At 35.2% G+C, this 22,043-nt stretch overlaps 1 protein-coding gene across 1 annotated transcript in view; it reads left to right on the top strand.

Annotated features, from left to right (window-relative positions):
- Positions 1-21,232, top strand: part of LOC145683882 (17-beta-hydroxysteroid dehydrogenase 13-like) — a 67,489-nt gene extending 46,257 nt beyond the window's left edge. Inside the window, exons 5-7 of the mRNA XM_081755520.1 lie at positions 1,345-1,462; positions 7,384-7,509; positions 20,907-21,232. Coding sequence (XP_081611646.1) covers positions 1,345-1,462; positions 7,384-7,509; positions 20,907-20,973 — 311 coding nt within the window. The 3' untranslated portion in view covers positions 20,974-21,232. The remainder of the gene's footprint in view (positions 1-1,344; positions 1,463-7,383; positions 7,510-20,906) is intronic.
- Positions 21,233-22,043: the final 811 nt, after the last annotated feature.

Genomic DNA, 22,043 nt, shown 5'->3' with positions numbered 1-22,043 from the left:
CAAGAAGGAAAGTCGCGTATGTCCTAATATGTAAAAACTAATTATTTATCGCGTGAAAAATATTTAATGGTATATACTGTATGAAAATATATGGTAGCACACACTATTAATGTTACAGGTTTACTATTGAAGTTGAGTGCTTATATTGACATTTAAAGATAGTACTACTAAAATGAAGTTAACTTTTATTTTAATAAACGTAGTAAATAATTTTAAGCGGTATCGCATATTTTTGTCTTGTCATGGCTAAAAGTGTATACGTACATGGTAGTAGGCATTATAGTGATACAAAAATTAGTCCCGTGGTGTTCACGTATTACTGCAAGGTTTTTTCAGTGTTAGCCCAACATAGTAAGATAATTCGGGAGATGTCTGAATTAAGAAGGAGCGAACTTCAGTCTAGAAATTGAGAAATATTCGGGAATCAGCGTTGAACTTGTGTCATCTGACCAACCTCGCATTGGTTTAACGTTACAATTCAGTCATATGTGTTCAGTTTCAGTTACTTAATTTCAGTTTTCTGAACTTATTTTTCAATGAAACGATGGCGAGAGGGGGACCAATCATATGAGATCCTGACATAGATTTCGAGTGGAGGATATTCATGGAGGGGGAGACTGAAGTTCAAAAGCCGCCATTGTATCAATACAAAGTAGTTGACCGAATTTCACTGTACCAATAGAAGTGAAAGGAGATGTTGTAATGATTCAGAAATATAATACCCAAGAAAGTAACAAATCACTAGATTTCAGAACACCGGTTCTAACATCAATCTAGAAAATCCGAACACAGATATTAATATCAAGATGGAATTTAACATAGCATGAATTGCAATACGCAGGAATATTTGCCTTGAAGTTCGTGGCGTGCAGCAGAGTCGTTATCCACAGAACGGCGCATGGTTCTGCTGTTTTTAATGCATGCCTGCTAATTTGGTGTGTTTTAGTCCTTATTAAATATGGTTGTTATTGAATAAGTTGCAACCTTTAACGTTATAGCATCTTTCTTTTATTCCTGTTAGTGTTAGGGATCACGATTATTATTATATGTGATTATATGTAGTACCATTGTAGGTAATAAAATGTTGCCTACATTTTCGTGATTACACTCATTAATTCAGCGTTCTTATGCTACTCAAATAACATTTTCTGAAGAATCTGTCAATTCATATTTCGTACTTTTTTCCAGCCGAACTTCTATTGTGATACTTGTTGATAGAAAAAAAAAATGTGACGATGTGTCTGGCATTTAGAGAAACTAAATACTTTTCAGTCACCTGGTATAGAATATATAGAAGTGCATATTTATTTGTTACAGCGAAAGTTATAATTTGCCTGTTTGCAGGTTTGATGGAAGCCCTTTCTGAAGAGTTTAGAGATGATTCTAGAAATATCAACATTACATTTACATGTGTGTATCCTTTCATCGTTGATAGGGATTTAGCAGAAGACCTGAGAATAAGGTAAATATCAAAGATTATTTGCCGAAAGTAAGGTCTGTAAGGAAAGTATTTAAGTTAACTTGGTTTTCTAAGTAGTCGTTAAAGTTGAAATGAATGAACTTCCAGCCATGAAAACACAGCTGTCAGCTGGACAATACAGAATGGGTGACACTTTCGAGATAGTTATTGACAGGCTTGTAATTAACCCGTTAAAAAAATTAGCAATTAAATTTTTGTTAATTTGTAATTGATAATCGATAAAAATATATCTAAAAAATGAATCATTAATTTTTCTCAAAAATGTACGAAATATATATTCTCCAAGATTTTTTTTTTTTTTTTTTTTGTTTATATCTAAAACTGAAAAAAACAGTAATTGTATATGTATGTCCCTTGTAGAAATTTAGAAGTAGCTGGTACACAGAAAGTTAAATTAAAAGACTTAATTTTCATTGATATATATTTCTGAGTTTTATGACATTTCAGTTCGAGTTTATATTAATTATTAGTTTTGTTTGAAAACACTGACTTTTCATCATACATTAATTTTCCCATATTCTTAACTTTATTCATTAAATTTTACATTAACTTTTACAACTCATGATAATCCTTATTATATTGTATAAGTTGCTATTTTAAATTTTAATTCGCTATAATTTATATTAATTTTTCCAACTTTTATTGGAGAATAGATAGAGCAGATTCGAATTCCGCGAATAATCAGGACATATGGTAGGAGACATTAAGTGAGAGTTGGAACTTTTGAAGTAGAGGTATTGCATTCTGTTGATACGTTTAATGTATCCACCAATCTTGAGATGTTCGTTGATGTCCACATCAAGAAATGTTAGAGAAGAACCAAATAAATTTAACAGAGAACTTTTTAGAGACTCTAGGAATACTCCCAGTGCTGGTTAATTCTGTGTCCATATGAAGAAATTGTCAGCTATGAATTCTAGACTGTGCGGGAGAAACAGTATGTCAAAAAACACAAGTTTTCAGGAGACGATTTTTTATTTTACCAAGCATAAGTATGAATCACTTATACTAAGAGTACCAAAACGCGATTATTCAACTCACGTTTAGAATTGACTTACACCAAGTTAACCCAAAGGTGGAGCATGACACATAGATCTCTAATTTTGACTTATCTTAATTTGTCCAATTTCTGACTTAAACTGTTTCTCACGTGCAGTCTAGAATTGATCCCAGATGAAAAAAGATTGTAGTGGTGATAACCGGAGAGTTTGTTGTTCAAGACATCCCTTGAATACGCAGTGCTACCCAAAAGTCGTGAGACAACTATAATAAAACACAGATTAATTCTGATATGGCCATAATTTGGTTTTATTCTTCAAAATGCATTCTTCCTTGATTGATTCTCTAGTTTGCACATTCCTCCAACTTTTTCATGGCCTATAGAAAAGCAGCTTTTGGGATGTTGAGACGACTTGTTGTAAAATATTATTACGCTTGATATCTAGCGGCTGACATCGAAACTACGTAGCCCAAAACTTCGTGTAACGCTTGACTAAGTTTCTACCGTTTTTTTTTTTTTTTTTCATTTTTTTCATTCGCAACATCTCAAAAACTTATTTTCTGCAGCCCATGAGAAATTTAAAGCAGGATTCAGAGCGAGTCACTTTTTTAACTAAAGGTTACTTTTTTAAGTTGGTCACTAAAAGTTACTTTTGGGGGGAGGGTAAAGTAATTTTTTCGTGTGATTTATGTTTTGAAATGGCAGTTTTCTAAGAAAAACATTATAAAAATAAACGGGAGAAGGCAGAAACTTTTTACTTATTACTCTTCTGAAAACTTCAGTACTTGCTGCCACATATGAACCAAGTCAGCTTTGTTCTCACTTCAGCCTTTATTCTTTCTGAAGCACAGTGGGTGTGTGGTGGATGGTTAAACTTTTAAGGTGGGTTTGAAAACCCTTCTGTGTCTATTCATTCTTCTGTCGTAATAGTCTTTTAGTTTTCTCTCGTAATAGTTAATGCTCCATTCCACGTTGTGTGTGTGTTTGTGCGGTTCATCATGTTCGTTTCATATTATTCTTCTTGTATGATCTTCTTACAGTAGGTGATGAATTTGAATATTCAAATTTTGTCATCTTCAGTGCAAAGCCTTTCAAGGATATCACAAAACTGCTTTGGAAAGAGGAGCCCCTTGTACATGTTCTGTACTCTAAACTTCAAACTGTTACCAAGGTTCTGTTGTTGCGATTTGTGAAGAAAGAAGTTGTTACATCTTTGACTGAACTGAATGAAAGTGCTGTAAATGAGGAAGAGCTGTTACCTGTTGCACAGTATGGACAAAAAGCAAGGTTAGCATTTAGCAACTGGAAGGAGAAGGATGTGCTTAGTTTCAAGAAAAATGTAAAGCTTCATTCACTACGTGGCAAAATATATAAACATACAGTGAAAACCATTAAAATTTCCCTAGAACTTAAATACTTGTCTTCATCCGGAAAATTTGAAGTCATATGAGAGTGTCACGTATATTACAAATCTGGCAAAAGTTCTTCCCCTCAACATTGATTTGGATTTACAGAGTGATGCATGGCGGTTACTTCAGCTTAAGAATTTCTCTGAAAGTCTTTGCAGTTGCCGAATAGATGATTTCTGGAGTAATGTTTTCATCAAGTTTCCTACAGTGGCAATGGTAATAAAAGTTTGTCTCTTAAGTCATGGCAGTGCTGACGTGGAACGCAGGTTTTCACTTCACGTCGTCTGCTCTCTGAAAATCCAGCCGGCTATATTGTAGTTGGAAAAAATATGTAAAATTCAGTTTATGCCCACGCGTGGCATTAGGGTTTAAACTTACTTTTTGATGAGATTTTGATCACTTTTTCATTAGAAATGTATTTTGAAGAATAAAATTATATAATGTCCATATCAGAATTTTTCTGTGCTTTATTGCAGTTGTCTCTAGACTTCTAGGTTGGCGTACACCCATCCCCATTCTACTGTCTTCAGTTATTTCCAGTGACTAGTACAATTTGAGCTAACTAAATTAAGAAATATATGCTAGACTTCTGAAATTCATAGCATGTGTTTCAAGAGTTCTTCACGAGCAGTCAGGTCGTAAATTATATGAAATGGTAATAAATTTAAAAGAATAAAAATAAAAGGATTAACTTCCGATTTTGACCCAATACCGTAAAGCAGTTAGGAAGCTGTCTTAATTAAAAGATAGCAAACTCCAGTTCAGAATGGGAGCCAATGTGCTAAACTTACAAAATGTATTTTAAAAAGGACAACTATTTAAATAGTGGGTTAACAGCCGCAAATGGCGTGCTCCGGCCACCGTGCGTACCTAGTAGCATATCGTGGTAAAAGATCCCATTGTACTGGATTCCGGTCTGTGTTTTAGTTGTTGCTCGTTGGATTAGTGAAAAAGTTCGATGAAGAAAGCGTCTATGTGAAATTTTGCGTAAAACTGGAGAAAACTTTCACGGAAATACTTCTCATACTTAACCAAACATACAACGATGACTGCATGAGCCGAACGCAGTGCTAAGCGTTCTAAGGAATGCAGATGTTCGATCGTTGAAGATTCAAAGACTGGAATTCCGTTGTGCTCCACGCACCATATTTTCCGGATTTCGCTCTATCATACTTACTTATTTTCCAAACTCAAAACCACTTTAAATGCGACAAGAATACTGCACACCATCGAGAAAAGCAATTTCTAGCAGATGGAAAATTGGAAGAAACTATTCTAACAGTGTATTAGAAGTAGAAGAGAGAGTGTTTTGAAAGGGCTAGTGCTTGAAAAGTTTGTACGAGGTGTCATTTATAAATAAGTATCGTTTTGAAATAATAGGAAAAAAAAAACAAGTATACTTCTCATAATAGTTTATGGTTACATAAAAGCCTGTACCTTAATCTACTTTTGTACATAGTTTCCACCAATATTAAGGTACTTATCGTTGACAACCACTGCAACACGGCCGTTTTGACATCATCATCATCATTGTCGTGGCGCTGAACAGCCAGATGCTTCTTCAAATGTAGGAACATGTGGAGTCACTGGACGCTAGATCGGGACTGTACGGAGGGTGATCAAGTTGTTCCCATCCAAATGATGCGGTGAGATTTTGAATTTGAATTGCCGCGTGTGGACAGGCATTGTCATGAAGCAAAACGATCCCCTTACCCAATATGCCACGCCTTTTGTTTTGGATTGTACGGCGCAAATTCTGTAAAGTCTCACAATACGTCATAGAATTTGTATCACCACGAGACAAAAAAATTCACAAGCAGCACCCCCTTCCTGTCCCAAAATCAGTACACATGATTTTCCTGGCTGAAATTATTTGCTTGAACTTGACTTTCTTGGATGCTTAAATGCCACCATTCCATGATTTGTTGCTTCGATTCCGGTGTAACGTAAACCATTCATGTTTTGTCGCCTGTAACAATTTTGATTTAAAAATCATTATCTTTTTCATTATACCGCTCAAAGAAAGTCAACGAACTGGCTAAACGCTTAGTTTTGTGCACCTCAATCAACATTTTCGGGTACCCAGCGTGAGCAAAACTTTCGATAATTTAAACGTTAGAGAACACTTCTTGAAACTTGAGAAAACTTACCAGATAAGGACGAAATCGTAAAGCGCTTGTTCTCTTCCACATTTTCGTCAGTTTTCTGCCAGTTTAGCCAGTTCGTTGACTTTCTTTGAGCGGTATAATGAAAAAGATAATGATTTTTAAATCAAAATTGTTACAGGCGACAAAACATGAATGGTTTACGTTACACCGAGTCTTCACTGATGAAAAAATGTCGCCACTTCATTTCTCATCATGAACATTCGCGCGGCCATCTTTAGACTCTAACCCTTTTCCTTACCATTTCATCACGCATAATGTTTTGTCCATACACTTCATTAATCTGACGATGAATTTCAGCCGCTTTCACGCCTTTGGCACTAAGAAAACGAATCACGACATGCATTTCACAATCGACGGGATTCTTAATGGGGTAAGCATTTGAACTACTCACAAACATAAACACGGTTGAATGTTTTCGTAATGGTGCCTGTGACTTGCTGACAGATGTAGGTACACATGCGCGGGATACCGACCGCAGCGCTGCAGCAGATGGATTTCAAAACGGTACTTAAATAAAAAACGTTTCGTATAATGAGAAATAAAATAAGAACAGCAAAAGTTTATTTATTTATTTTATTTTAACAAACATCGTATATAAGATGGTACGGATAGCTGATTTCAGTTTTATTGTCATGGATAGGCTAGTTAGTACATGGTTATTCGTTTGTGATAGTTTATTATTAATGTTCGTTATTGGCATATCAAATATCAGCTACTTCTAGTACACTGGAGACAGCTTGTAAAAATACTGAAATCTTAGTTTTCTCTAATACTATCTTTAAAAATTTCCGCTCCCTCTTCTTAAACTGAAAATTAACCACCAGAACTTGGCGTAGGCGTTAAAAGCTTTGTTTTTTAAATGTGTCTTGAGTATTTTTGTTCATGTTTAGTAAGGAATGAATGGATTGATATAAATTTACTTTTTTTTCATGTGAATAATCAAACGTGATAAACTTAGAAACGTTGTATTATTAATGTTTTGACGATTACTTTCTAAAATATATAGAGAAATTTGTTTTTGTAGGTGCCGGAATATTAGAGAAATCCATGTACTTAGTGACTGAAGAGTATTGCTATCTATAGCTTTTTTTTTCTTTCTTGCTTTCTTCATTGGATCTTCCAGATGTCAGATTCTAGAAATTATCTCAAGTGTTTAAGGATGGCAATGTTAATTTTAAGGTGGATTTGCGTAAATCATTTAAATAACAAGTCTCAATTAAATATTGTAGATAACTTGCAATCACAATCACTTTCAATTCTAATTTTAGAAGTTAGTTCTTGAAAAGTTGTCTTTATTCTTTTATGTTTTTCATTGATTCATTTCAGGATTCCCAGCTACTTCGGAACAATTGATCCGAAAGTCGTAGCCAAGAAGATTATTATTGGAGTTCGAAGGAACTACGCCGAAATTAGCATTCCAAGTTACTTGCTTTACCTGAATAATATACTCAGGTTTGTAGCTATTATAGTTCAATCACGTTGAGTATATAATAATAATGATGATAAAAAGTTCTTAGATACTATATCCTCTGTATATGACATTGAATTTATATGAGGTCTCGTTAAACGTTTGAGAAGAACAAACGATAACAGTGGACAAGTTAAAATTCTACATTTTTTAAAAAAAATAACATGGATATAGGGGTCATTTCAGAAAAAAAAAAACGTAACTTTCCGTGTCCGCTTATAGTGTTCCGTATTATTGAAAAAAAAATGCTTTCTTGACATTCTATACAGTAATTGTATTTTTACTTCATAGCCCAATTAACATTATTTTTGAAATTATCACTTTAAGCGTTTTGTTGTTTTTAGAAGTTGCATTTGTATACCTCCGTTACCTGTCCCAAGGTCATTTTTGACAACTTCAAGCTGTCTGCTCTCAAATATAAAATAATACATTAATCTAATTTTGTGTTTGAAGTGGGGGCAGAATATTCTTGCTGTCTTTGGAATACTTTTCGTCACAGAAATATGAACACCGTATGAAGTAATAATATATTTAGAGATGTCCACGATTTGTCTGTATCCTCCGTTACTGGGAATATCGTGATCAAATACGTCAACAGCTGGTAGCCCTGCGCCACCAAATAAAGGTGAATTACGCGCAGTAAACACCTGGTCAGAATGAAGTAAGAGTTCGAGTGAGCTTGTGCTGTGCAGAGGAAATATTCTGATATAGTGTGTCAAGTTTTCGAGGACGTCGTGATAAATGTGTATCTGCCGTTCCACGTAAAAGAGGTGAACAATCAAAATGTAAATATAATATCAGTGTAGCATTTTTAACGTAGTTGAATTTCATCACTCTTTCATTATGTTTTAATAATAAGAAACGCGGTTTATTTTGAAAAAGTTAACAATTTGTATCTTCCGTTACCAATACTGGGGTAACGAAAGATACACTGGCGAACGGAGCATATAGGATTGATGTGTGAGTGTGTGTTCACGTTTATTTTTAGTTTAATGTATTTTTGCTACTAAAGTCCGATAAGCTTGTTTCGTTTTTGAGAAAATTCAACCAAAACTCATGATTATTTTACATACAACACAAAATATTAGTCAGTCGAAGAAAACGGAAATATAAACGATGAGGAATTTCCTTCACGTCAGAGGTCAGAATTGCAATCGAAACAAGTTACTTCAGAAACATGGAAAATATTCAAGTGCATGTTGGAAAAATTGCAAATCGACCGGGGATCAAACCCGAATCTTCTGATTTCCGTGTCACGAAAAGCAAAAGATCACCAGTCAAGTCGCATGTTTTCAACTTTTATTTGGGCAATAAGGGCAAGAAACATTATTAAATTAATTGGTTCGGGATTGTGAGTTAGACCCCTATATATATATATATATATATATATATATATAGAGAGAGAGAGAGAGAGAGAGAGAGAGAGAGATTAGAGGATTGAACTATTTGAGGTGTAATCTGTTCAGAAATGATGCATATGATGGAATTTCTTTTGGGTGAGGAGGGTTTGATTACTGATTGCCTGATTCTCAAACATGAATGGACATTTCCACTGATTTTTTTTTATTGCTCTAATAAAAACTTCAGAGCTAGCTGATTAAGGAGAACACTTCATTTCGCTCATACGACGATTCTAATTAGTCGAAATTTGCGATTGAATTCCGGTCTGCTACTCGTGCGCTTAAAACAACGACCACCATGTTTGTACGTCACAGGTCGGTACAGGGGAAAAGGTTGCGCCACTCACTAGGGAAACGGCTTAGCGAAAGATATGATGTATGTTTTTAAAATGTGTACGACGTTGCTAATAATACAAAGAATAAGAAAAGTAACAGAATTTAAGGTTTATTTAAAAAGCAAGTTATTCATTTATTTATTACCAATTATTTGAATATACTTAAATATCTTAGGACAAAGTTGAAGTGTACTAATTTGCTATATTATTGACATTGTTTGCAGCCTGAAGTAAGAAACTAATTAATATTCTCATGTTTCGGTCACCGATCGACCTTACGAAGCGAATTTTACTCATTCTTAAGAAAAAATCAAGAATATAAAAGCATAGTTATTTGATAGTAGAGCGCTACTTTCTCATATGCAAGTTCATCCTGGATTCGGTAGTTATGCGCTCAGGGGGGAGCCCAAGGAAATTAATACATAAAAAAAAAAAAAAAAAAAAAAAACTTCTCTAAGTAAAAGTAATTTAAATTCTGTATTGAGTTCAACACAAGGACGCACAAACTTACGATGATAATTATATTCATGAGCATTCTGATAATTTACCAGTGCTATTATCGAACTACTTTACACATTTTCAATATTATTTTATCATAATATTTTCGCGCTTATTGTCGTTTTCTTTAGAAATGGAACATACTCGTAAATTGTTTATATTAGTCCATGTAAACATTTACAAATTGGCTGAAATGTTTTGAGCGCGTGAGTTTACATTTAAACCAACAAATAAACAGGTAATGGTCTCACAGTAATGATAAACTAGTTATAGTGGCTTATTACTGAATAAAAGAAATTTCTAGTTTTATGTTCCACGAATATGTCCTGTGGGCAAAGGGAGAGGGATGATTAATAAGAGTGAATGATTATAAAAGAATCGGTTGAATTGTCATGTGGGAGGAAACGTCTGAACCGCGAGAAAACTTACGGACACGATGTTGTCCATCTTAAATTCATATGGTTTGAATTCGAACCAGGTACCACGCACACCAGAGGTGAGCACTCCACTATTGATCCACTGCGTCCTTTAATAATGAATGTTTGTGCAATGTCATGACGAGTAATGAACACAATATTCTGTTCCAGTGAGTGAAACAGTATAAGAGAAATCAATCTACTGTACGAAACTTAACAAAGGCTGAACTCTTAAAACTTTTTTTTTTTTTTTTTTTTTTTTTTTTTTTTTTTTTTTTTTTTTTTTTTTAGCTTGTAGACTCAGAACACAAAACACAATACTTTCACGATATAATCTTTTGCAAATGTACTACCATATACCAAACATTAATCATCTCAGACTGAGGGCAGGTTTGTAGCCACCCCCATAAATGTAGTGGGGACCCTGTAGAAGTTAGGGGGTCTAATCCAACCATATTATAGTTCATCACCATATTATGATTTATTTGCAAGCCTACCTTGAAAAGTTTAGGGGGCAGTAAAAATTTAGGGGGGCAGCCTCCCGGGGATTCTGGCCTATCTGAAGGGGAGAAGAATATAAATAAACTTAGGTTTGTATACTTAGAACACTATTTCGTGTGAGGTTATTGGAAAGAAAAAGCTAAAGTTTTAAAGTAACAACATAAGTAACACATAATGAATTTCTGTCAATATTCCTCTTGTTCAGACTCGAAAAATCCTGGATGCCAGGTATTCAAGGCGATTGGAAATAGGAGTCTGGCTCATAAATAAGTTAAATCAAAAATAAAATTATGAAGGCCCATGTATGAAATTGTATTATTATGGTGCCTAGGTTTGAAAACCGGCGCCTAGGTCACAAGAAAAATTCTCAAGCAATTAATCTTGTTTATGATGGTCTTTCGGCAGCCTAACCATTTGTCTGCCTCTATTCGCTACAGCTTCCTTCAGCTTCAAACCACCGCGGTGACCACAAAAGCATTTCTCTTGTAGAAATATATGAAAGTAAAGCGCTATATAATACGATTCTTGTAGCATTAAGATAAGAATAGTTGTAGCAATGGTGTGGGGTGACCGATTGCTAATATGCAGAGTAAATAGAAAAAATGAAAGGATGTAAGAGGATATGAATATTTTTAAAGGGATTAAGAGCTTTTTGGTGCAGAAAGTGCTTATTTGTACCCCTTGTATAATAGCATGGAGATTCACGACAAATCTTCAAAATAAAGGAAAGTTATATGATGACCTAGATATTCTCAATCTGCGCATGAAGTGATATAGTGCTTAGGCTCTAATGTTTTTGGGGTAATACCAGGGTTGGCGAAAACCATGTTTTTTATTGAAAAAACAAAAGAAACGTGTTTTTTTGTTTAAACCAGGTTTTTTGGTTTAAACAATTTGCTCTATGTATTTATATCATATATGGACAGAAATAAGTTTGTTTCGCCTTGGTGTTACTATGCAACAGAGTTATGCTGGAAGGGGTCACATAAGCTTAAAGCGGAATCCGAACCTCTTCTCGGCTTACATTCAAGAGAAATTGTCCTCCATTTGGACTCGAAACTGGGACTATTTGGCCACAAATGCGATACGTCTGCCGACTCACTCACGAAGGACTCCTGATAAAAGGAAGACCTAGACGCAGATGGGAGGAGATGGATCTTGCAGAGATAGGAATACAAAGTAGAAACTGGATCCAGTTGGCTAAGGATAGAAGTCAGTGGAGAGCTTTTGTAAACGCGGCATTGAACCTCCGAATTTTATAGGCCATAGTTAGAGTCATTTCAGAAGGACAAAAAGATAAACAGTTAGTTGTTTTGAAACACCCTGTATAACTGTTTAATTGTCAAGAGTCATTTGAGGACAAAAAGATAAACAGTTAACTAAAACTATTATACATAATTACATATGAACAATTTCAAAATACTGCAAAGTACAGAAGAACTAATTTAGTCAAGGTTAATTCACTACGACTTTTATTAGTCCAAGTTAAAGGAATACGACTTAATTTGCATATCAGCAAGAATAATGAATAAAGATATGAATTATTTGAGTCCACTTTGGCTCTGACCCATTTATACATAAATAGATACCAAAGATACTTCTGATTTCAATAAATGCCTCTCGTGGTTTGTATGACCCCCTCTCCAAAAAGTACGGCATTTCGATATGTTTTGTCAAGAGTAAACATTATTAAAACGAAACAATATTTAGAATTTTTCTTCGACTGCAATTGCATAGCAATAATAAACTATTAAAAATATCACAAAAGAAACATTCATAAACTTATAAAAACAAAAACAAAAGTTGCTTTTGTAGTATAATCTCTCTGAGTAATGAATGGGGAGTTTACGTCTGAATATAATACGAATAATGTACGGGAGTGAAACGTGATAGCTAACAAATGTGTGTTCATCACGATTTTACGAACACTTACACTTTTACAAGCATTTTTCGTTTTTTGGTTTAAAACAGTTGGTTTAAAAAAACAGCTGGTTTAAACCAAGGTTTAAACCACCTTGGTTTAAACCAGCCAACCCTGGGTAATACAGTAGTAAAGTAATCCTCCTGAAGTGTATAAGTATCTAAAATATTTGTAATGATAGAACATTACAAATGACCATTAATGTATTTCAAGCTAGGAAAATAGGTCTTATTAACACTTTACGCTTATATACAGTAAATGTATTACTTATTTTGCCATTTTTCCTTTCACTATTCTACTAAATTTATTTGTAGTTTGCAGTGAGAAACTGCAATATGAAAAAATTCCTGAAGCTTCCAATGCCACTTACGAGCGCTACAGACCTGTGACGTCATGCCAAAACCTTTGTCTGTGTTGCCGTGACGTAAGCGGCTCAGTTTTCCATTGTTTGAAGCGTTATATCTCCGTAACGAATAAATAGTTTTCTGAGATTTTTGGTATGTGGTATATTGAAGACTAGTTCTACACGATAGTGTCTTTAAATTACAACCTTTGGTCAAAAAGGAAATGTCCATTGATAAGAGGTATTCAGTTGTTTGCATTTCCTGTAAAATTTCATTTGTTGACACATTCCGTCCCGTTCAGGGCAAAAGGTCATAATGTAAAATACACAAATTTTACAGAAGCAAACAAAAATTGTTTTCAAAGAGCCCATTTAATCCCTTAAAAACGCCCATGATTTGTGGTTCTCAAAGCTAGATGAATTCAATACAGCTATCATGATTTGCCACGAGGTATAGGCCATCAAGACCGACAAGAAAATATAAAAAATATATTTCTGGAAAAACAGCAACATACTCCCTCATGCTTTAAAAGCTACGATTCACTTTTCTGTATATTAGTTTACGACTATTTTCATTATGTGCTTATTGGGACAACTCTTTGCATGTGTGTTTCTTTCCAGAGAGATGGGTAAAGTTAAGAAGCAAAGTGGCAAAGAAAAAATATGAAAATATCGAGGAGAAATAAAGAAAGAAAGATGAAGAGAGGTATGAGGAAGTGAAAAGAAAGGAGAGGGAAAGATATAAAAGGAGAGTGGAACAAAAGAAAATCAAAAGAGCAAACACGAAGATGAGAAGAGCTTTAAGAAAGCACTGGAGAAAATGAAATGAAATCTTTAAGTTTTACGTCCCACGGTTATGCCGGTTAGGCTAAAGGAGACGGTGATGATGAGAGATGAGTGAAATGGTGGAATGATGAAAGTGGGAGGAAACGGGAGTACCTCGAGAAAACCCACGAGCACGGTGTTTGAAAGCACTGGAGAGAAAGAACAAGAAGATAGAGGCAAAACTTGAAAGAAAAGAAAACATTGCTGGACAATTTGGCTTCAACTAGGCCTAATCCTCCTCCAAGTCCAAATTTGCAGGATGAACCGGGGTGTTCTCAAGATAGCCATGACAATATTGCGGTACGTAATAAAAGCAATGCGAGAAGAGAATTAGGTCGTAAAAAAAGAAAACGACATAGGAACACACTAAAAAAAATCAAACATTTAGAACGAAGATTGCTGAAAAGTATTGAAAGCGCTGTTATAGGCTTGAAAGGAAAGGCACAAATAATAAAGACAGCCCAAACACAAATGTAAAATGTTTGCTGACGTCACAAAAAGTATCCGACGATTAGGAAGAAATTGTTTTGAAGGAATTTTCATGGAGAAGCAGATAAGAGAGAGTTTTGCAGAAGAGCTGTCCCGACTAAAATCACTTATGTCGAACAGAGCTACACGAATGTCTACTCAAAAAATTAAACATATGGTAGAAGGTTTACCTCTGAGGAAGAAAAAAAGTTATCCAGGAATTCTTGGAGAATTATGGGAACAACAGAATGGCTCCTGAGAAAAAGGATGCATTTACGCAAGTTAAAAGACAAAGATATTGTTGAACAATACCATGAAACCTTTATATGCAAAGCTTAAGAAGCAATACCCCAACTTAAAAATTTCATATACATTATTTTGCATGTCAAGACCATTTTGGAAAATGAAATCTTTATGTTTTACGCCGGCTAGGCTAAACGAGACGGTGATGATGAGAGATGAATGAAATGGTGGAATGAAGAAAGCGGGAAAAAAACGGGAGAACCCCGAGAAAACCCACGCACAGGGTATTTGTCCACCACAAAGTTCACTTGGCTTGAGCGGGAACCGAACCAGGGACCCCACGCACCAGAGGTGAACGCTGCACCACTGACCCACCGCGGCCCCAAGACCATTTTGGATCGTAGCTCCAGTGGTGAACGATAGAGACACTTGTTTGCGTGTGCAACATGATTCATATTAAAGTCTGCCGTTATGCTAAATAGTTATTTAAGACCCGAAGTATTGATAAATCTTAAAGCTAATCTTGAAACTCTTTGAGAGGAATGTGATGTTTATGTAATAATTCTTGTTTGTCGTTCCTAACAACAGAATTAATACTGATTTTTCACGTTTAGAAGAAGGTAACCTTTGAATTTACCTTATTGTGAACTGGATTTCATTTAGAAAAGAAGTCCTTGAATAATTATATCAAACACTTTTTATTTTGCGACTAATTTACAGCTACATCGTTAAAAATGAAGTACCTCTACTCTCAGACTATTCCTAAAACTAGAGTTGAGAAATGTAAATTTATATATTGAATAAACAAACCACAATATACATCTGGTAATCATTATGTAATCAATTTGTATACCTCCGATACCATTTCGTATCCTCCGTTCCTGTTGCAAATTTAAAACTTCTAAAATTAAGAAATAACACAAAGTACTTGAGTGACCACATAGTGTGTGGTAAATGTTAGGCCAAACGGAATATAAAAATAACATTTTGGGTTCCCTCTGCAACAAAATATTTCCATAGTTTTCTCTGTCTCGAAAAGAACGTTATTTCTAAAATGGCCCATAGTAATTTTCGAATCAATTGTCATTAAAACGAATTCAAAATTAAACTTTGAAAAAGGAAATTTACATAAAATATTGGTGCCGTTATTGACATAACTACAATTTACACAGTAAAAAAATTTTTAAAAAATGAATAAAAATAAGTATAGCAATAATGAAAAATTCTGGCGCATTATTATAATTTATTATAAAACTGTCTTATGCCTCTTTATTTATCCCTGTGGGATATTTCAAGAATTCTTTCTATTATTTTCCTCGATCACGATATACGTTAAAAACTAACGCTTAAAACTGATACCCTTTTGTCCATATTAAACCGTAGAAAATAATTATATCACAGGAAAAGAGTAATAATTATTTTCAAGAATAATTTCCTAATATTTTTTATTCATGATTGCACTAGTGTTGAGTGCATTTGTCATTAGTAAGGCCATAATACCTGTGGTTTGTAAACTACAAAGTTAAGAAAGGCTTTTCTGTAGCACATAGTCCTCCAAAGAGTAAACCGTTCCTATTTTTTGTACTTGAGCATACATTATTCCGCAAATCAGAGGAAAGTTCACAATGTAATTAATCAATCAGTGAAGATGGTTTATATCGTAGTGATAATGATGAAAGGGATTCATTGGGGAAAAAAAATCAGCAATATTGATTTGTGTCAAGAACTCGTAAGATAAGGTTATTTAATAGGGTGGAGCGTTTTGCACTTTTGTTGGAAATTCGATGACCGCTAGTGCGGAAAAGATGCCATTAGTGCTTCCTTTTTTTATTTTTTTCACAACCCCTTACTCTGCCCCAACGGACTTAAAAGTTTTTTTAAGTGTTTGGTTAGGCAACACGCACAACACCAATGACAGAAAATCTACTTGTGGTCGTTTTTAGACTTACCTGATGGCTATAATACAATTATTTTATTAAAAGAAACTTGTAGCAATGCCAGTAAATAATTCTAAACTGTTTGAGTCGGAGTACAGCCATATTAGCTCAGTTGTTTGAATTAATGTCCAGGTTTTGTTTGGAATGCCATGTTAACGATGATTATAGGCGTAGCCCTTGATATAACACGATTTTCTTTGTGCAACTTCGCTTATTTTGCTCTGTACGCAAAATAACCCAGAACTCACCACGGGGAGGTGGTTGCACTTCGAGTTCCACCCACACACACACCCAGTAGGCATACGTTCACATTTGACCTTATGTCACGTAGTTCTTCGTGGTCTCGAAGCGGGGCATTCTTGTTCTAGACTTCAGTTTGGCTCTAACGTAGATATCTCTTGCGTTCTGGCAGCACTTTTTCGACGCTGCCTCGGACACCAGCTTCACTGTGCGTTCCACAGCTTGACTATGGCAAGGGAATGTTGTTACAGTAGCTGAAGTTCGGATGTTTTCTTCAAGCTGCTGATCCGTTATGTTTCGTGTGATTGGCGGCTCTGTTAGACATTTAGACCAATTAATCATGCCGTAGTAATTTTCAGCTGTAAAGTTTAATTTCGGAACAATGAAGTCACGTGGGCGGCTTGATCTCGGAGTCTTCTGGCTGCGGCGCTTTTTTATCCTTCTCCAGCCTAACGTTCGAATATGCGGATTTTCATCTGCTATCATCGCTATCAGCAGGTTTTCATGATGAGCGTAGTATCCGTTTGTTTGTAGAACAGAATGAACTATGTGTTGTGGATTTTGTGGCAGAAAAGTGATAGCTTAACTATGCTAAACAGATGCATGGCGCCCATTTCGAACGAAGGATTTCGCCGTATTGAAAACCAGACGGGAACGTATACTTTAACAATGTACTGGCAAAGTAGACACAAACTTGAACTAGGTTTATCAGTACTGATGTAGTGGCGAAGCATCGTACAGGCCAATGTAAGCCATCGTGAATGTGATAATGGTCCTGGTTTTCTGTTTGCTAGATCGGTAGTACACATTCCTGTAGCAACAGCCTTACAAATTTCAGAGAGATAACTCTGGTCGCTGCTTAAACCATCTGGTTTTTCCATTTCAGAAACCCATTCAACGGGAATGAGTGTAAAGGAGACGATCGGTGAACGTTCACAATCCTTTAATTTCTTTCCAATGGGGCTGGAAATAGCGTTGGGTCCGATCGCCCCACCATCCAATTCGGTAACCAGGTGTCGAAATGGCAACTCCTTGGTATGAAGAAGGCAAATGAGATGATGCAGTTCCTTTCCTAGAATCTTTGTATCTAACTTATCACGTCGTTATCCCATCCTGTGTTCGTGGCTTCACCATCGCTGCCGACTGCCTCAAGACTTGACACATCGTACTGGTTCTTCTCTAAAAGCTCCAATATAGAGTCGGCAATATCCTTGCCAGTGCCTGACTTAGGTGTAGCATGACCCAAGTATTCTGAACCGGGCTCCGATAGAACTGTGATATGCTTTTCTGTAACCTCTCGTCTTCGTAGTTTGCCGTTAATTTTTCTTGCACAAAAGTTGCATCATTTTTTCCGTTGAAATAGATACTTATAATCGCCCGGCGTAGGTGAGCCGTTTCTTTCTGGATCTTTTCATCCAGTATATCTTTTCCTCTTCGTACCTTAGATCTGTCAACAACAAGATTTTTTTCCTCTGGCGTTATGAGTCTCGCGTCCTGAAGTACGTCAGAAGCGATCAAAGCAACCTGTCTGTCTGAAGTTCCAGTTCTAAACACTGCCTCCCCTGTATTTTGAAGACAGATGCGCTTTAGGCTATGTTAGGCTATGTATCGCGCCTCGAAGTCAGATCCTGACGTGCTTCCAGATTCAACAGCTTAGCTGGATTCCCCTGACGACGCCAGTATCTTTGACCTGTGCCTAGCCTAATCCCACTAGTTGATGGACTTGCTTCAACACTTCTAGCGTCTTTCACTTTCAGCGTCACCACGAAGTAAGCAGCCACGAAGTTGTGTAGCCTGCCGCTAGATGGCATTTGCTGTCGGTGTACATAACAAGCGAAGAGTTGCCAAAAACAAATCGTGTTATATCAAGAGCTATGTCTATAATCATCGTTAACGAGACATTCCAAACAAAATCTGGACATTAATTCCAACAACTGAGCTAATATGGCTGTACTTTTGACTCATAAACATTTTAAAATTATTTACTGGCATTGCTACAAATTTCTTTTAATAAAATAATTGTATTATAGCCATCAGGTAACTAAAAACGACCACAAGTACCTTTTCTGTCATTGGTGTTGTGTGTGTTGCCTAACCAAACACTTAAAAAGCTTTAAGTCCGTTGGAGCAGGGTAAGGGGTTGTCCAAAAAAATAAAAAAATAAAATAAAATAAAAATCAGTAAGGTCGGTGCCACTAATGGCACCTTTTCCGCACTAGCCGTCATCGAATTTCCAACAAAAGTGCAAAACGCTCCACCCTATTATTTAATCCTCGCATGACTGATTTACTCAGATACCAGAAAATAGATTTGTAACTGAAAAGAACAAACAGTGATGAATTTCAACTGTTCATTAAGCACTTAGAACAGAACCAGAATCAATATTGTATTTCACATTTTCCCAGAGACCAGTTGTTCTTAGAAGCACGCTTTTGAGCATTTGCATTCTCGGTGATATACTATCTCAAAATAGTAACTTACAATTTTTGAGTAAAACTGTTTATTATGCTATCTCAATTCGTATCCAGATTCTCCTCGTCTAGATTTAGTTTGAACTTCTTGGTTTTAATAAAATAAGATTTATACACATTCCTTTGTATTAGAGATGTTTTGTGAATAATCTTGGCTTTTTAATATTGTGATTAGATAACCCTAAATGTTCTAACATGACAGATATAACAGAATCCTGATCTTAGTAATGTTTATAAATCATATTTCGATAGAATCAATTTACTGTTATTTTTTGGGTGCATGCTTTCCATACTTCCTCAAAACATGTTGCCTTGAGTAAGAATACAAAGTAATCTGGGTTGCCACAGATGTTGTTAAAATTTTTGATGAATTGAAAATTTATTTCAATTTCATTTATGACATCGTTTCATTCACAAAAGTAATGTGTAGAAACATGAAGTTCCCTGCGAAACCAAATCAGTATTCAGTTGAAACAAACTCGTATGAAATATTTTGCGGCATATTATTGGAATATTTTATAGCTTCAAATCTAGTAAGTGAAACGTGCCAAATATGGAAACAGAGGGCCTTCAGAAATATAATAATAGAAAATATTTTATATGTCTATAATGCATAAAAAAGATGCTAGATGATAGTGACTATCATTAACTAAGTGTAATTCCAGAGTATTAAAGGTATGTAGCAATGTGATCCTTTCCATTTTACTGATTTTGGCTATTTTAAAGAAATTTCTAACGAAAAATAGCAGATAATATTCTTTTTTTTTCCTAAATTCTCGGAAATTCTTATTTGGTTAACTAGCTAAAAACACACAATCTTCGCACGGAAAGATTGTGTGTTTATGCAATATACAGTATGACATGTAAAGGTAAAGAAATCAGTAAGATAGATAAATCGGCGTTGCTCCTGTCAATACGAGTGTAAGAAACAAATAAATAACTGTTAGTAACACTTTCGGCTTGCCTCTGTTAATAGGAGTGAAATAAATAAATAACGAGTACCAGTGCCCTCGGCGTTACACCAATCAGTTTCCGAACCGGTTGTCATGTTTTTTCTTGCCTAACCTAAGGTCGAAATCTCATAGGAAATGTCACCAATCAGGTTAGCTATCCCGAAAACTAACATCGGTCATTTTGAACATGTTATTTTTCACAACCCTAATGACGGCGGGAGCTAAAGTTGAACTTAAATGGCATCAAAGGTGTTACCATTCATCTCATTGACCCCAAAAACTATGAATTTCTCACTAATATCGTTCATTTTCAACATTATTTTTTACACCCCAAACTCCGCAGATGACGACTAATGTTGAACTTGAATGGCGTTGGAAGTGTCACTATCATTTCATCGATTCCAGAAATTATGAATTTGACACTAATATCTGAAGAAAATAAGGCCAAAAAAGAATTAAAGCTATAAACATAAATAGGGCAGCTACATACGAATGCATGGAGGTATGTTTCAAACTACAAAGAAAAATACAAAATTAAAACCTAGAAATGTAAATGAAAAGGCAACATCAGCTGTATGGTGACTTGTACGTCACCCTGTACAATGTAGTAATAATTTATAGGTTATAGTATAGTATGCTGACTGCTGATGTATAAAACATAATTATAACTGTCAAAAATGCTCTGTGCTCACTTCGTTAGGTTATGATATGTTCGGTAGCTAGTTTTTATTATGAAATAGATAAACATAGTACATCTTTCTTGGACAACGTACTCAAAGCATAACCGAGTAAATGTATTAAAAAATAAATGATTTTTTTCTTTCTTTCAGAATATTACCAAGAAAAGCTTCTCTTTTGCTGAGAGAATTTTTGGATACAGGAGTAGATTTTCACTGAGATGTCAGAGCGGAATGATAATGAAGACTTCTTCGTCTGGAGTTTTCTCTGAGGCGATGGCTCAAGTTCGAAAGTCATTTTTTTTTTTTTTTTTTTTTTTTTTGTAAGATAAGTACCTAATGTATACATGAAACATTGTATAGACTACAATCTACTGTTGTATACAATCTTTATTTTGCTATGTAATTTTCATAAAGGATACTTTGTAAATGTTAATATAGTAGTGAAACTCAGATTCAATAATATTTTATTTTCGTAATATGTTGTTTTCTTTCAAAGTCAATCCTAAGGAGTCCAAGATATACATATATATTTCCTCAATTCTGCTTCGAATATTTTTGAGTTATGTGCGTTATCCAATCTATTATAACGCTGACCAATAAGAACGTCAGAACTTTAAAATAACGAAAACTAAACGATAATATTTTTTGTTTTTATTTGCTGAAGACAGCAATTAATGGCATTATGTTTTGAAGAAATGTTTTTCAAATGTTCTCCACCGCTTCGGTAGGTGAAATGGATTCTCAGAGACCAATTTGAACCTCATTTGCACTCATATTGCGCTGTAAGTTCGCAATGGTGCGTTCAATGTTCTCTTCCAGTTCATGAATTGTTCGTGGTTTATTCTCATAGATCTAAGACTTGAGATAACTCCATAAAAAAAATAACGCACAGGGTAAAAATAACATGGTCTGGATGGCCAGTTCACATAACCATTTCTCGACAGAATGCGTCTGAGGAACTTTTCGTGCAGTAAGTCTAGAATAATCCATCTCATCTATCGAAGCAGAATACATTTAAAATTTATTTTCAAAACAGTGCGATGATTGCTTTTCACAATAAATAAACATGAAGTGAAATCTTCAAGTTTTACGTCCAACGGTTATGCTGGCTAAGCTAAAGGGGACGGTGACGATGAAAAATGAATGAAATGGTGGAATGAAGAAAGTGGGAGGGAACGGGAGAACCTCAAGAAAACCCACACACACACGGCATTTGTCAACCACAAAGTTCACTTGGCGCGAGCTGAGATCGAACCAGGGACCCCATGCACCAGAGGTGAATGCTCT

This window comes from Thermobia domestica, chromosome 4 (genome assembly GCF_964235325.1).
Source record: "Thermobia domestica chromosome 4, izTheDome1.hap1.1, whole genome shotgun sequence".
NCBI classification, from domain to species: domain Eukaryota; kingdom Metazoa; phylum Arthropoda; class Insecta; order Zygentoma; family Lepismatidae; genus Thermobia; species Thermobia domestica.
Note: the sequence above shows the minus strand (reverse complement) of the source record. Positions and strands in the feature narration are given on the sequence as shown.